Raw genomic sequence first — 18071 nt, 5'->3', positions numbered from 1 at the left:
TATTTTAAAAATTACTGAAATGTTCTGAAAACCTGACTTGTGGTTTGATCTTTGTTAAACATAATACAGGTATCAATTATTTAATCTCCACAGCAGCACTTTAAGGTTGGTATATTATACCCACTATACAAATAAAGAAATTGAGGTGCTGGTCAAAGAAGAGGTCCAAGTTCACACTTATGGTAAATGATGAACAAAAAAATATGAACATGAGTCTCCCTGACCCAGAACCTATGGGTCATCATGCCATATGGCTTCCTCAGGGAGAGAGGCTTATTGTGTCCTCACAGAATTTTTGAAAAGCAGACATTTAAGACATATTTTAATTCAACACTGCAGTTTTATAAATGGGATCTAAGTGACCTGTCCATGGTTCACAGCACATCACAGTAGAGCCAGCGGCATAGATCCCTAAGCCACCATCCATTGCTACTAGTGGAGATTCAGTTTAATTCAACCAATTAAAATCTATTTAATTTGAGCTGTTCAACCTTAGTGTTTATGGATTTCATAGTGATTTCATAATGTAAAGTGATATTGGATCATTATTGCTGTTTTATGAATTAAATTCTGTCCTCTGAGGAAGCACATGAATATGTTTTCAGGAATAAAGTTAATATTTTCTAACATATATTAAGTAACTATATGGGCTTAGAAATTTTAAGTATTTTTAAACCTACATCATCTTTAATCCTCATGATAAATAAGACATAGTGATATTTCCATTTTAAAGTGAAGAAATGGAAGCAGAACATTTAAGTCACTTGCCACAGTTTGCAAAATTATTAGTAGGAAAATGTATTCTGATTTTCACCTGAAGGTAAAATTATTTTGGAAAAGCAAGACGAATGTTCAAAAACATAATGCATTCAACCAAAACCACCCCTTTTCTAAGAATAAGAAAAACAACCTCTTCAGTATGGCTGGAGGTGAGGGGTGGGAATAGGGATGGAGTCTCTTCCCATAAGAAAGCTCACCTTCTAAAGATGAGAGAGGACACCATGAACAGTACTTAATTCAAACTACCCAACATAACCTTACCTTAGGGTCCTTCACAAGCTGTTGACTTAATTTTTTCCAACCTAATTTATCATAATTAACTCTATAATAGCCAGTCATATTCAAATTTAAAATCACCCAGTCTTGGTCAGAATCTGAAACTTGCATTTCAGGGAATACTTCTACAAAAAAATATAGGAATAGTTTGAAATGGTACATTTACAAATTTTTTTCAATACATTTTTATATAATTCATTTGCAGTTCTAACAATAAACCTAACAAAAAATTTTAAAATTCAAATTATATATTGGTCTTACCATATAATTATATTTTTTTACATGTAATGGCTTTTAATTAAAACTTTTCCTTAAAGTTCTATGTTCTACAAGAAGGATACATTTTAGTTCTAAATGAGGCCTCAAAAGCCAGACATTTGAACATCTTATTCACTGCCTTTATATATGTGTATATATGAAGCTGTTTTTTAAAATTTGCTACTTACTGCTGCTTTTGTCTAGCCAGACTAAAGATTGTGGAGCTCCATTTTTTATCCAAAGAATAGGGACAATCCATGTGTCACTTTGGGGAAGAAAAGCAAAAAATTAGTTGATTTTAACACATAAGAATGCACACTCTGAGCCAATATTAAAGACATGATAAAATAGCAGACAGAACTGGAATTCTTCGCTCATTCCCTCTGGACTTTTTGCTCATAGGATTATTTGCTAATGTTTTTACAAATAGCCAGTTTTGCTTTGGCTATTTGCTCACTCCCCTCTCTTATTGTGTCTTACAGATTTATTCTTACAGTGTAGGTAGCTTCTAAGACTGTTTTATATCTGCTCCCTTCAAGGCCAATTTATGTGAAATTAAGACCACCTGGCCTCTCTCAAGGGCATTCAAAGGCTGTACACAGACCCAAATCAGTCCATGCCCAGAGGTGAAGGATAGTTTAAGAAAATGCTTAATAAATGTTTAAAAATACTTTTTAGTCTCTATCTCTCTCCCCATCTGAAATATGCTCAACAGAAATCATCCAGGACATTTATATTTGTTGGATCCCTACATTTTTTTCCACATTGGTGGGTGTGACCCAGATGAACCTGCTGACCACAGGGAGCTCATTAGTCATCTGAAAAGACACATGACTTGGACGTTGGGCAGCATTTCCAGTCTTGCTCAAATTTTCACATGCCTGGTCTCTCAGACTTGCAAGTGTAAGTATGTGTTTGGTTTTTTTTTGCAGAGTTAAGACTTCCCTCTCTTTCAAAGGCACAGAATATTACAGTGAGAAACAGCCCTCAGTTCTCCTGTTTTCTTTCCCCTGGGGTTTTAACGAAGGAGTAGGACAACCTGAAAATTTTGGTGATGGTATTTGAAAACTGATTATTCATTTGTGCTGATATCTACTATAATAAAATGTGAAAACCAAAACTATCAAAAACAGTTGAAAATTAACAAATTAAGAAAGGTAAAAGAGGGGAAGGAGGAAGTAATGAGTTCTGGGCAACTACTTGATATTTCATTTTTTTACAACACTTCTCTAAGATGTGTCAATACATTTATTTTATAGATAAGGGAACTGAAACTCAGTTTTATGGTTTTTATTTTGTTTTTACACGGTGCTCTGTCACAAAGCTATATCCCCAGCCTTTTTAAATTTTATTTTGAGATAAGGTCTCTCTAAGTTGCTAAGACTGGTCTTGAACTTGCAATCCTCCTGCCTCAGCTTCCTGAGTTGCTAGGATTATAGGTGTGTGCCACTGTGCCAGTCAGAACGTCTAAACAAGATGAACCTACGATTTGAATTTTGGTGAGATCAGTGTTCCATGCAGGTCTAACTGCATCTAAAGGCCATAATTCCTGTGGCACTATCTTATTGCCTTTCACCCAGAATCTAAAGTATTCATTACCTCTATCTAAAAGACTATGAGCAACATATAACACCCCAAAGCCTTGGTCACTGGCATGGCTCTAAATCCCAGGAGAGGGACATGCTTTGGGCCCCTAACTGCAGATCTCCAGCCTTGCTCAGGACTCTGGGGCTCTGTCTCACCCTGGTACACAGTGGCATCCTATGTAGAGTTCCTTTGCAGTAGGCCATGTGCCCATCAAGGGCTATGCTTCCTCCCCACTGGCTGGTTTCCATTCCATCAGAGCTCAGCCCAAGGCAGGTGAAGACAAAGAGAAGCAAAGTTACCTACTTGTGAGCTTGAAGAATCTGATTTTCAGCCTTTCCAAGATAAAATGGTTCCTGTTTCATGAAACCAGTAGACACATTCAAAGTGACGACTGGAAAACCACCCCGGTGTGTCCAACTGTCCATTATGGTTTTTACTGTTGCTGGCAAAAGGATCTCACTCTGGTTATCTATGGCCTGGTTTAAAAAAGATCATCACAAATGCAGACACAGTTATCAGCAAAACTTTTTGAAGTAGCAATCTTCTAAAAGAAATGCAGTAGCTATGCTAGTCATCATCTACATAGTAATCCCCAGTGATCTGGGCCAAATTCAGAACGCTGTTTATTTCTTTACAGTTATCCTTTGGCATGAGGGGGATTTGTTCCTAGACTCCTGGAGATATCCAAATTCATGGATTCTCCTGTCCCTTAAATAAAACAGAGTAGTGTTTGCATGCAACTTATGCACACCTTCCTGTATACTGTAAATTATTTCTATACTACCTATTGGGATGTAAAAACTATATAAATACAGTGACTGTTATACTGTATGATTTAAGGAACAATAACAAGAAATAAAGTTCTGTATATGTTCAGTACAAGTCCAATTTTCTCTAATATTTTGCATCTGGGGTTGGTTGAATACAGAGAAGTGACTATATATGAGTGGTTACATACTTCATTTATTCATTCATTTACAGAGTACATATTTATGAATCTAGTTTGTGCTCTGTTTTGGGCATGAGAATACAGAGAAGACTAAAGACACAATTCCAATTCCTGACCTAAGGGAGTTTCACAATCAAGGCAAAATTGCTTTTCTGTGAAGCTGCCATTGACCCCTGGCCTCCCAATCTTGTACTATAACAGACAAAACAACCCAGTAAGAAAGTATCCAAAAGTAGGATGATTACCATTTGAAAATGCCTCCATAGATCATCTTGCTCAGCATTTGAGTAAGAAAACATCTTCAAATATGACTGTAAAAATAGGGAAGTTAAGGTTGAAAAATAGCATGCCTTAGCTATATGTGTTTGCTGTCATCCAGGTAGCAACTGGTCTGCAAACTCACCTTAAGTGCATTGATAAATAAATGCTCATTCAGGAAACTGGAAAGCATCCGGGCCATAGATGCTCCCTAGGATGTAAGAAGCTGTTCATTATTTGCACAAAATTCAATATCTACATACTGACACATTGCATTTTAAAAAGCGATATTCTGGGCTGTGTTCCTGATCGCATTTTGTACTTTAACTGAAGGCTTGAAGTATCCCTAAATATACTGATAAAATAGTAGTCTGTCACTAATGAAGAAGTAAACAGTGAGCTAGTGTACTACATATAAAAAATTGAGGGTACACTAAAATTTTTTGATTCAGGTATTTATATGTAATAATGTATTTCTCAGACAGAATGATCTGTCTTTATAATAATCTATTTATGATGATTTTCAACCTTTCCAAGATAAAATGGTTCCTGTTAATATTTTCTAAGTTATAACTAATTTGACTACATTTTCTGAAACCCATTTATTCAATAAAATTAAGGATATTCATATCAAAAGTTTTAAGTTTCACATTAATCTACAAACCTTAGAATCCATTTTATATAACTTTCTGCAAGAACAGAGGAAAATATCTAACTGCTTTTACCTTGTTGTATGTAAATAAGTCAAAGAGCTCATTTATGTCACTTGTTTCTGTGAAATTTTCCACCTTCATGGATACAGCTCTAGACACCAGGGCATGATCTTCTTTGAGGACACCATGTAAAAAGTTAGAAAAAAAGACCTCATTCTATAAAGGAAAAGATTAAGCCACATTAACTTCTGGGGTGTCATAGAAACACAAAATTAAATGGTCCTAAAACACTTCCAAAAACTTCTATTGAAGGAGGAAAAAAAAGAGAAGCATCTGTGAATCATAGTAGGCCTAGAGTCATAATTCCTTGAATAACAAAACTATAGGAGACTTCCCTTCCCATTTTATACCTTGTTGTATTTAAAGAATCATTATAAAGTTAATGTGGTATCTAAGAGTTGTGTACATTTCCCCTAAAGAAGCCCATGGCTACTTGCCAGGGCCTTCCAGAGAACAGCATTTCTATGTAGTTTCAATCCTCTGGAATTTGATTGGTAATTATATTAGTGATTCCTTAAAATTGATCAGTCTCTCTTACATGGACATTTACAAAGCCAAAAGTATACTAAATTTGTAAATCTGCAAGGATGTAGACATAATAACTTACAATTGGAAAGAAATCCATAGGCATTTTGAGAAGGCAGTTTATTACATTTTAATGAGAATCGCAGAAATCTCCTAGAGACTCTATCACACATAACAAGGACAACCTCTCTCTGATGTAAATCTAGGAAGGAAACCGAAATCATGGACAAAGGGGGATATGGGATGACAAAAAACAGAGAAAAGATAATGGAGAAATTAAACAGACAGTTTGTTCATAACCTGTAGAGCAGGTCAAGCCCCTGGTAAGGCCTCAAATCCCTACTGTCTTTGGGCTCTCCAAGTTTACTGTCTCACCCCTTGGGATGTTATCAGATAATCTTTCAAATTGTGTTCTATGTCCAATGTTCTGATCAACTCTTTCCTATTAAATAGCAGTTAATTTTAAATTAGTAATACTATTGATTAGGCCATTATCAGACTCTCTCTTCCCCAAATGAGAAAGCCAATCACATAGAGTAATGTGTCTCAAACTTTTTTTTTTCCTTCCCAAATGGAGTCTCACTCTGTTGCTCAAGCTGGCCAGGAACTTGCAAACCTTATAATTTAGTCTTCTGAGTAGCCTGAATTATAGGTATGTACCACTAGGCCCAGCTAGGTATCAACTTTTAATGTAAATAAGAATCACCTAGGAATTTCATCCAAATTATGTTCTAACTCAATTGGTCTGGGTTGACACCTCCATTTCTTATAAACTACCTGATACTACTAATATTGCTAGTTCAAGAATCACAGTATCAAGAATTTAGAGGAAACATCTACACAGGTCTGCTCCTATTTATTAAGGATAATGAGAATCGCAGAAATCTTCTAGAGACTAGATCTCTATCACACATAACAAGGACAACCTCTCCCTGATGTAAATCTAGGAATGAAACCAAAATCATATGCAAATAGGTTGTATTGGTTTAAACTCAAGAGTTCTTGAGAGTTTCTGTTGACCCAAGTGTCATATAAGCACAACATAGAAAATAGTGAAAATAAAAAATATCCATAATCTCACACCCAATATAAGCATAACTACAATGTTAGTATAATTCTTTCCTATCTTTTTTCCTATATATTGATTCCCATAGTTGTAAAAACTTTTATATTCTACTTTACTTATCATATCATTTTAAAATTTCACTACCTCATCTTCATAATTAACTCTTATAAGGACCGCTGCATTGTAAGTGAAAGAGAAATGTAAACTTGAAAGAAATAAGTCAAATATAAGAAGCAATTCTCACAGGTGGTCAAGTCAGAGGTGAACTCCTTTTTTTTCAAAGTTTATCAAACAGAACTTTTGCAAAAGCTAAATAAGAAAATAAGTAAACATAGCTATTGGTACAATGGACCATAATTGACTTAATCATTCCCCTGTTATTAGAGATTTGCGTTGTTTCTAGCTTTTGCTGTTATAACCATTTTAATGAACGTTTCTATACTACATGTAACCTTTTCCCTATTTTGTGGGGCTTCCTCCCCTCAGAATGAATTGTCTCTGTCTCTTTTGACTGCCTTGTATAAGGTTTTACATAATCTTTAAGGTATCACTGTGACCACCCAAGATAACTGTGATGCACTGTATGTAATAATTAGAACATGCTCAATAAGTGTTCCACTGCTGTGATTATTTATCATCATTGTCATCATCATCATCATTTCTTCAGGGTTGTTCTGAGGATTGGATGAGATAATGTATATAATAATCTGTAAGCATATAATAGAGAGCTTAGTTGATGATAGCTGTCAATAAAAGGACACACTAAATGCTCAATAATCTGTTGAATGGCAGCATGAAACCCATTTAAACTCAGAGGCATTCAACAGTGTGCCTCAGCTTACAATAGTAAAGACAAACAAGATCTGCCACGTTGCAGAGTCCTCCACAGATCGGCTATTTCCTTAGACCAAGAAGAAGAAGAAAAGTCACTGAGTGACAATGTCAGAGCTGGAGCTTTGGGAGCCAGGAAACCCTTGGTACTCAATGTTCTGAACCCTTGACCACGACCCAGTCACATCATGCTTTAATGACTTGCAGCTGAAATTAGACCAAGATGTAGAAAAAATGAAAATGTTTCTGCATATGGTTCTGTGATTCCATTAGTCAATTTCAATCAAATTACTAAATTAAATGGAAGCCAAAGTTCACAGTCTCCAGAGAAAAAACTTAAGCTTTTTAATCACAAAGCTCATGGCAATTTCCTCAAGTGCCAAGATCTGATGTTCTTTTGGCAAGAGTTATACTCACTCCATTCCACAAGTTATTGAGAAATATAGACCCAGAAAAAGAGTGATTAAGAAACCAATGATTAAAAAAAATCAACTAAATGGTGCAATTTTAACTTCAAAATTACCAATAATAAGTCTTCATCAAGTTTGCCAGAATCTGGTAATATCTAGCCAGTCTGGTTGCATTAAGAGGTAACTGAATTGATGTTAATGATCCATTCACTTAAGAAAAGAAAGGGTGGGGGCTGGGGTTGTGGCTCAGTGGTAGACCGCTCGCCTAGCATGTGTGAGTCACTGGATTCGATCCTCAGCATCACATAAAAAAATAAATAAACAAAATAAAGGTATTATGTCCATCTACAACTTTAAAAAAGTTAAAAAAATAAGAAAGGGTGAATTTCATTGTCTGATGGGAATGAAACTGCATTATTGATTTAAGTGCAGTTAATCTGGGATATAACCAAATGCTTTTGAAAAGTTATAAATAACATTAACCATGTGTGATTCTATTTCATAAAAGAATTACACACACAATTTTGTAGGTACACTTGAGTATATTGAAAGGATTTTTGAAGAAAAGATTTACTCCATGTATGCAAAGTTTATATGTAGAGTAAAAAGTCAAAATGAACACACACACACACACACACACACACACACACACACACACTGGCTCCCTGAGATTAGAAACACTTTCGTGTGCTCTCCCTGAAAAGCAGTGTGGTTGAAAGCCTGGGAGTTAACAGTCCTGGCACTGAACCTCAGACCTTGTAACTTGATGCTTGATGCATCAGTTCCTTCATCTGTAAAATAGAAATAACAACTACACTCACATATGTGTTCTGAGAATTAAATAAGATGATGTATGTATAGAACTCTCAGTGCTTTACACTGATATTCTGGGTATCTAGGTGAATGCCAAATTCAATTTTATTATTGTTATTACCACATTATTCTAGTTATTATTATCTATTTATTATTTTAGTTATACTTATCAGCCTAGGCTCAGACAACTGTGTTGTAAATACAGTTCTGTTCAGTTAGTAAAACAAGCTTAGGAAAGTCATTGAACATTTCAGTCTCCTGTTCTATATAATAACATCTAAACTCCTTTTTCAGGACAACAGGGCCTGTGCACAGTGCAGGGGAGGAAAGAGGAGGCACTGCAGAGTGACAGGGCCGGGACTAGGGGCAGCTTTCAGAATGCAGGATGTATGGCCTGGAAATGGGACATTAAGAGGTCTCTCCACCTCAGAACTTCCCAAACACTATGATTTCACAAACAGGGAAAAGGAATTTTTAAAAGTTTTTATGAGTCAAAATAGGTTTTTCAATTTTTTATTCTGCCAAACAATCAACAGAAACAAATATCTACTATCACCATCTTTCATAAAAGAAGGAAATTTTACTACAAAAATAATGCAGTTGGCCCTCCATACCCATGGATTCCTCACCAATGGATTCAACTAACTGTGGATCAAAAACATAGGGGGGAAATTGTGTATGAACTGGATACATACAGACTTTTTTTTCTTCTAATTATTTCCTAAACAATATGGCATGACAACTACTCACATAACATTTGTATTGTACCAGGTATCAACCAGAAACCTAGAGATGATTTCAGGTATTGGGGAACATGTGCTTAAGCTATATGCAAATATTACACTGTTTCATATAAGAGAAATCTACAGACTTTGCAATGTGAGGGGTATCCTGGAATCACTCTCCCAACGAAAGCTGAGGGACAACTGTAGAAAGAGCATAATCTTAGAATCTTCTTTATAATGAATAGACTTCACTTGTAAAAAAGATCTGGTGAGTGGAAATCAGCATCTCAAGTATTAATAAGCAGTTTGAATGAGTGAGGGTAGGAAGAAGAGAGAAGAGGTCAAGATTTGGAACAATGAGGAGTGAGATGACAGAGTAGCTAAGCAAGAGTAGCAGGAAGGAGCAACCCCAAAGACCAGAGAAGTGACAGGAGGCAGAAACCAAGTAGGGATGTGGGTATCGGGAATGCAAGCCAAGAAAAGAACCTCTGCTTTGCTTGAGAAGAGAGGTCTATATCAACAGATAACATTATATCTAAATATTTAAATATCTAAATCAAATCAAGTCAATTTGGCTTTTTCCATGCCATTCTAAAAGCACTACCTAATTACTACAACTAAACATCAGAAATAAAAGCTATAGTTGAAACCATCAGGCTTTCATATCTATAAATTTTTTAAAATACATACTACTCTTTATTCCAATCCACAAAGCAATATCAACAATAGTATTCTACAAGAGTCACAATAATTAGCATATCACTTATCTTTAAGGCCATAGACTACAGATTAAAACTGCTTTAAAATTTAGTCTGGGTAGTGTTATTATAGGCCAGGCTAGGCAATGACCAAACAGACTCCATTTTACCCTGAGACTCCATATCATGTAAGAAATGCTTCTCCCATGGGAAAGCTCCAACTCTGTACCCATTAATAGTTACCTAGCAATTCTTATATAAAAATTGTTCTCTTTGCTTTCCATATTTCTTGGGCAATTTACCTTTTCAGAGATTAATTGTCTAGGCGTTAGTAACCATTCTCTAACTTGTACTCAACTAGGGTCATTTTGATCCACTTCCTTTCTGCTTACTTGCTGCTATGCCAACCTGGAAAGTCCTGTGGGAAATACTACTATATAATAATACCATTGCATTGTCTCATTAATTGCCCAATTCAGCTCCTGTACTTGCTTGCTTACATTGGCTAAACCCCCAAACGTCCCTCTTTCGGTTTTTTGGCTTAAATATGAGGCCAACTGAAGGCGGGTACGTCACTCTGACCATCTCGCTTTTTAGAGAATAGAGTGTCCGCTGCTGGCCAGCAATAAAGGCTTAATTGGAATGGCAATGTGTGGTCTGAGAGTTATTTGAGAGTCTCGGTATCGGTATAACAGTAAAAATAAGTGAAAATAACCAAAACCTAATAAAAGGCAAAGATTATTTGCAAACATGTTATAAGATGAAATGATAAAATATTAGGCATCCATTAAAATTTTTTTCTTATAAAAGAATTCAATGATGTGTAGAAATTCTCATGATATAAAATGGAGTAGAAAAGCATTATGAATTTCTAGGTAATTCCAACTTCAAAAAATATTTAAACAGGTAATTCCAGAACAAAAATATATGAAAAAGATAATATGGATCACCTCTGTCTGATATCAATATTAGTAATTTAATTTTTATATTTTATATATTTTCAACAATGAATATGCTTTAATTATAAATTAGGAGAAAATTTTAAAATAAATTTAACAAACATACTTACTCTTGGAAGTTTAGGATTGAAGTAGTTAATTATTCCAAACTCAAAATAAGATGCAAAACCCTCATTGAGCCAGATATTGTTCCACCAATTCATGGTAACCAAGTTTCCAAACCACTTTTGGAGATGGGAGAGAAAAAAGAGCTTTCTTAAATTTAAGTTATATTTATTGTAATTGCATGTTAAATAAATGCAAGTTCAAAAAGACATAATTAAACTTTATTTTCTATAAATAACAAAACTTGAAAACAGGATTCCAAAAAGCAGGCATTGTTTTAGCATGAGATACAAGTCATGCATTTCTCTTTTGTAATTATTTTCACATCCAATGATTGAAAGCAATTTTTGTTTTCAAACTGTAACATTTCTTAAACTGTTCACATTGCCCAAAATTATTAGGTTTAGTTAAATGAAGCAGAAGTCCTGACTGCTGAGTTACCACCTAGTAATCCTTGCACATTATACTCTAAACAGGAGTTCATTGTGTTATGTTTTAAAACACGACTTGATCTATGCCACATACAAATCATTCAAGTAATCATATGTTATGCAATGTGGTCTGCTGTAATTATTTTCTATTTGAACTGAACAGAAAAAATAAGTGTGCATTTTGAACGGAACTAAGAAAGAAAAACAATAATTTCCAAAACCAACAATGCACTGGGATTTAACCAGAGTTTTGTAATAACTGTTAGCAGCCTGTATTCAAAAACAGAATGCAACTTAAGGTATAATAAAAAAATGACACTTGTGATGACTGATCAAAGCCGGTGAAAGTGTGTGTGTGTGTTGATTATACACTGGGGTGTTATTCAATCCTAGTAAATTGCTCTTTTCCAAACTTCTTATGGAGCCACATCACTAAGAAGTAACACTTCCATGCTTGAGATGATTTCTTTCTTGACAAATGCATGTAAATGAAATAGACTGAAATGCAGATGTGAGAATTTCCACCAAATCCAAGGGCTAACCTTCTAAAATCACAATGTGAAAGAACACTGATCTAATAAAGTAAATGTTTACACTGCCTTTGCTGATGCAGCTAGAGGATTAATTATTGCTCTCCTCACTAATATGTTGCCTGTATCCATTTAATCTCTTTCCAAAGTAAAATTAAGTAAAAGTTTGAAACAATTCTTTGATAAAATGTGTGTATTTTTAGCGACCCTTTTGGGTATCCTGTATTTTAAGATAGAATGAAAAACAAATACTCAGAGCTCTGTATGGCTTCTTTCTTTTTTTTTTTTTCTACTAGGGATTGAACCCACGGATGCTTTGCCACTGAGCTACTTCCCCAGTCCTTTTTATTTTTTATTTTGAGACAAGGTTTCACTAAGTTGCTGAGACTGGCCTCCAACTTGCAATCTTCCTGCCTCAGCCTCCCGAATCACTGGGATTGCAGGTGTGAACCATTGTACCCAAATGCTTATTTTCCTTGAAGAAGACTTTGTGGATCAGTTATCTCTGAATGTAAATCCTTACCCCTTGCCTGGACTTGAGGCCTCATCACTATGGTCCATCACCAACAGCCCAAGTCCAGCTGGAATCCCACTAAGCAGATCCTTCCTTGATTTTACTCACTGTCACATTTTTTAAGGTTTTTTAAAAAATGTTGTGTGGCAGTGTTTTTGTTTTATGCTATTTTTGGTAGAGCAGCTGGAGAATACCTCCATGTGAAATAAAAAAAAAAAACATTTTACCACATGCCTGGTGTCCAATCTCATGGGAGAGAATGTAGGAGATCAGAGTCTTTTTCTCGGTCAGTTGATCACTTGGTAGCAGCAACAATAATGATTCATCAAACATCAGTAGTCCCCAATTTTCCATTGCACGGTTGTCAAAAACAGGCAACGCAATTAAATCTAAGTGGATTTAAGTGGAGGAAAAAATGAAATCATCCCCTCCAAAAAAGGTTAAGATTTTAGCTATAAATTATCTTAACATGAAATTACAAAATTACTGAAACTTACAAGAGAATATTTATAACCTGAGGGGAGAGAAGGCTTTTTAGAGAGTAACAGCAAAGACAGAAAATAAATTGTTTTGATTATATAACTATTTTGATGAAGGATGGATTCAAATATACAAAGAACTCTTAAAACCCCAAAATAATAAAACAAAATGGGGAAAAGATCTGGATAGACACCTCACTTAAGATGATACACAAATGGCAAACAAACATGTAAAGATGCTCAGCATCATTTGTTGTTAAATATGTGTACATGAAAATGAAAATGAGATACCACTATGCAAACTGGGGTTTGACCAGAATTGGGTAATTAAATGGCTACTACAATGGCTTAAATCCAAAACACTGGCAAAGCAAATTCTGGCAAGGATGCAGAGCATCAGGAACTCTCTCCTCTTTGCTGGTAGAAATGCAAAAAATTATACAGTCACTATGGAAGACAGTCTGGTAGTTTCTTTAAGAAGCAAAATATAGGCTTACAGTAAGATTTAAGGATTGCATTCATAGGTATTTACCCAAATGAGCTAAAAACTTACATTCACACAAAAACATGCACATAAATGTTTACAGAAGCTTTACTCATAATTGTAAAAATTGGAAGCAACTAGAATGCCCTTCAGTAGGTGAATGGATAAACTGGTACATTCAGTATTATTCAACACAAAAAGAAATGAGCTACAGAGCTATGAAAAGATATGCAGGAAACTTAAGTGCACATTGCTAAGTACAAGAAGCCAGTCTGCAAAAGCTAAATACTGTGTGAGTCTAAATATATGATATTTTGGAAAAGGTAAGATAATAAAAACAGTAAAAATGTCAGTGGTTGTCAGCGATCCAGAGAAAGATGAATAGGTGGAGCATGGGAGAATTTTACAGCAGTGAAACTATTCTGTGTGATATTATAACAGTAGATACACATCATATACACTTGTCAAAACCCAAGGAACTATACAACACACTTCAGCTAATAATACTGTACTAGCATTGGCTCATCAATTGTCACAAATGTACCACTCTAATTCAAGATGCTAACAATAGAAGCCCATAGTGAGAAAGCGAAGAAGAGGGGAGGTATGTGGGAACTCTCCACAATTTCTGCACATTTTTTCAATAACCTAAAACTGCTTTAAAAGTAATTTAAGTTTAATATTGAATGCCTTAGTTCATCAAAAATAACTGAAACAAATTTGAATGACAAACCACAAACTAGAAAAAATATTTATAATATATACCACACACACACACACACACAAAAAAAAAACTAGAAAGTGTGTGCGTATGGGTGTGTATGTTTATGAGGGGAAGGGAATCTGTCAGAAAAAAAAAGAAAAAACATACTTAGGAGGATGAGGTCCAGAAGTTCAAGACCAATCTAGGCAACAGAGCGAGACCCCATTAAAAAAAAAAAAAAAGGCTAGGCATGGTGGAGCACACCTGTAATCTCAGCAACTGGGAAGGCTGAGGCAGGAGGATCACAGATATGAGACCAGCCTCAGCAATTTAGCAAGGCCCTAAGTAACTTAGTAAGAACCTGTCTCAAAATAAAGAGAGAGAGAGAGAAAGAGAGAGAGAGAGAAAGGGGGAGAGGGAGGGAGGGAGGAAGGAAGAAAGGAAAAAAGGGCAGGTTGGGGATATGGCTCAGTGGTAAAGTGTCCTTGGGTTCAATCCCCAGTACCAAAGTAAATAAATTAATTAAAAGAATAAGCCTGATTTGATGGCTTATTACACCTGTAATCCCAGTGACTGGGGAGATTGAGGCAGAAGGACTGCAAGTTCAAGGCCAACCTTGGCAATTTGGCAAGAACCTATCTCAAAATAAAATAAAAATGATTGGGACTGTAGATCAGAGGTACAACCCCACTAGGTTCAATCACCAGTCCCACAAATAAATACATGAATAAAAATAAAATAAAAAGAACAATTCACCAAAGAAGTCACTTAAACAGCCAAGATCTTATTTAAAATGCCCATCTGATTAATTATTTAAAAATCAAAAGTTAAGGGGCTGGGGTTGTGGCTCAGTGTTAGAGCACTTGCCTGGCATGTGTGAGGCACTGGATTCAATTCTCAGCACTGCATATAAATAAATAAATTAAATAAAGGTCCATCAACAACTAAAAAATGCATATTTAAAAAAACCCAAAAGTTAAAAGGATATACTATAATACTTTCAAATGTACAAGATTAATAATTAGTGTTGATGCATATATAAGAAAACTGGCACCTAAGCTGATGGGTAAAAGTGTCAAAAAGCACAATCTTTCTGGAATAATCTGGCAAAATGCCTCATAATCTTTAAAAAATGTTTATAACTTTTGACTAAACCATTCTACTTTTGGAATCCATACCGAAGCAGATAATACAGATATATGCTAATATTTCCTTATAAGGATTTTATTTAGTGTTTTCAAGGTAGCCAAGGTTAAATCAATCCAAATGTTCAATCATAGAGGGTTAAATAAATTACTTTGTTAAATTAATGTGTAGGAACTCTATGTTTGAAAACAATAATATAAAAGAATGTTTGGGGCAGGGGATGTGGCTCAAGCGGTAGTGCGCTCGCCTGGCATGCATGCGGCCCGGGTTCGATCCTCAGCACTACATACAGATAAAGATGTTGTGCCCACCGATAACTAAAAAATAAATATTAAAAATTCTCTCTCTCTCTACCCCTCTCTACCTCTCTCTCTTTAAAAAAAAAAAAAGAATGTTTAGTTATTTGGATCTTGTTCCTGTGTACCGTTAACTTAAACAAAAAAGGAATTCAAAAACAGTGTCAACTCTATGGTGCCATTTTCATTTAAAATGCAAATAGAAAGAGATCAAGACTGACTGATAAAATATAAACCAAAATATCACTCATGGTTTTACATCTGCCTGACAGCATTACAGGAGACATTACTTTTCTTTTTTGTGCTTTTCTATTTTCTTCCAAATTTTCTACATTGTGATTATTTATTACTTATATTTATAACTAGAATAATAGATGTTTTTGTTTTCTTTTTCTAATGGAAGAAATGTCATTCTTCTAGTCCATGCTACCTTTGTTAATGAACATGCTAAATTGTGCTATGCTGAATATTTAAGTTGAGTTTACACCCATGAGGAGGAGTGTGCAGCCAAGAGCCCCATAGTCCATTGCTTAGCACCTCCATTGCTCAGCGGGCCATGGGCACAGTTGGTCTTTAGCTACCTCCACCTCAGTTATTCTTCCTACTACCTGCACCCACACCCATCCCACCTACCAACCCACCCACTTCTCTCACAAAAAACTGCTCTGCTCCAGCCAGCCAACCCAATCCCTCTTGCTCCCCACAGTCAGAGTCTTTCTCTGCTCATGTTGTCTGCTATCCCAGGAAATCCTCTGTCCAATCTGTGAATGTTATTGAAATCTGTGGTCCAATCGTCCAATCTCACCAGCTCTAAGAAGCCATTTCATACTTCAGCTGCAGTTAGACTTAAGAGAAATCCTTGTTTCCTGATAAACTAACATTCATTCACACAGGACCCTGTTTTACTTGACTCAAATGATTAACTCATTATTTTAATAATATAAACATGCGTGCATTTACCACTCAACCCTTCAAATAGAGGGTGTCAAGCTATATGTTTTCCATCACATTTTATATTTGCCATTCCCTTACTTTAAAGAAATATTATCATGTATGTATGTATATATATTTATACATAAATATATAGTTTAGTTTTGTAACAAAATTCAGAGTAGTTGAATAAGTGCTTTATTTTCATTGCTATACCAATTTTACATAATGGAAAATTGCACCATCATTTATTCATCATTTCTCCTATCAATGACTATTTTGTTGTTTTCATTTTGGGGTTATTATAAAAAGTACAGCTATGACTTTTTTCGGTACCAGGAATTAAACTCAGGGGCACTTAACCACTGAGCCACATCCCCAGCCTTATTTATTTATCTATTTATTTATTATTTTAAAGCAGGGTCTTGCTAAGTTGCCTAGGGCCTCCCTAAATTGCTGAGGTTGTTGATCCTTCTGCTCAGCTTTATGAGCCTCTGGGAGGCTGGGCCACTGTGCTCAGCTAGCTATGAATAATCCAGTTGACATCTGCTAGTACATGTGTATTTAGATTTCTCTTAAGGATTTACTTAGGAATGTTATTCTAATGTCAATACTGAAAGAGAATAAATATGCTTTAAATGGTTGTAATAATTGATACTCTCATTAAGGATACTGCATCTTCTCTAACAGTTGCCACTTATTAAAATGTTTACTTTCTGACAACCGAATATAAAATGATGCTTCACTGTGGCCTTGGATATTCATTTCTCTGATTACTAATGGAGTAAAACATCTCTTCATAAATTTATTAGCCACATATACTCTCTTTTCTTTTCATCTAACTTGTTTTTCTGTTGGGTTGTATTTTCTTACTTATTTGTAGATGTTTATATATTTGGGACACTTCAATTACCATTTCTTCATCCTCTTTCTCTTAAGACTCTTATTTGCCTAATACTCTATCTCTTGCTGATATAATTTGTTACTTGTGTTTCTGACATGTAGAAGCTGCTTCCCCAACTCTGTTTCTTGAGCAGAGCCCTACCCACCTTCTGTTTTTATGTTGACTTGGCACCTAGGGAAGTAATTGTTATTTTCCAGTATTTGCTCAGTAAATTTTGACTTTAAAAAAAGTGAGTTAAAAGGATAGCCACACCAGAAAAAAAAATGCTACTACTTACTATAGATATACAAATACAATTTATATTATCTTAGATTCTGAGCTCAGAATTCATCGAGAGAATGGATTAACCAATAACTCACTTCTGACTCACCAAGAATGACATATGTGGGAACTGCTGGTGGGAAAGGCATTGTTGTTTTTGTTTTGTTTTGTTAGTGACTCCACCATGAGTTGAAATAATTAAGATACATTAGTTTATCTTTCTTCTAAAGATCCAGCAATAGAGAAACTTCTTATTTTAATCATCTATCAATAGAAATGAAGTATTAATTAAGCACCTATGGGTACTTATAGGGCAACATTGGCTAAGATGCTATGAAGGGTGCTATGCTTTTATATATTTAAAGTGCACATACAATTTCACTATTCAGGAGGTGATAAGTTAGTCAGAACTAGTGGCATTGCGGAACTGATTACATGTA

General features: G+C 35.2%; 1 protein-coding gene across 1 annotated transcript in view; it reads right to left on the bottom strand.

The window, feature by feature from the left end:
- The window catches only part of Lvrn (laeverin), an 85551-nt gene that overhangs the window by 30654 nt on the left and 36826 nt on the right, over positions 1-18071 (bottom strand). Inside the window, exons 5-12 of the mRNA XM_027941124.2 lie at positions 12663-12817; positions 10959-11072; positions 4834-4977; positions 4254-4319; positions 4096-4161; positions 3205-3377; positions 1503-1579; positions 1042-1181 (exon numbers count right to left, since the gene is read on the bottom strand). Of these exons, the coding sequence (XP_027796925.2) occupies positions 1042-1181; positions 1503-1579; positions 3205-3377; positions 4096-4161; positions 4254-4319; positions 4834-4977; positions 10959-11072; positions 12663-12817 (935 nt within the window). The remainder of the gene's footprint in view (positions 1-1041; positions 1182-1502; positions 1580-3204; positions 3378-4095; positions 4162-4253; positions 4320-4833; positions 4978-10958; positions 11073-12662; positions 12818-18071) is intronic.

This window comes from Marmota flaviventris, chromosome 5 (assembly GCF_047511675.1).
Source record: "Marmota flaviventris isolate mMarFla1 chromosome 5, mMarFla1.hap1, whole genome shotgun sequence".
Classification (NCBI taxonomy): domain Eukaryota; kingdom Metazoa; phylum Chordata; class Mammalia; order Rodentia; family Sciuridae; genus Marmota; species Marmota flaviventris.
The sequence above is the reverse complement of the archived record's forward strand: the minus strand, read 5'-3'. Positions and strand labels throughout refer to the sequence as shown.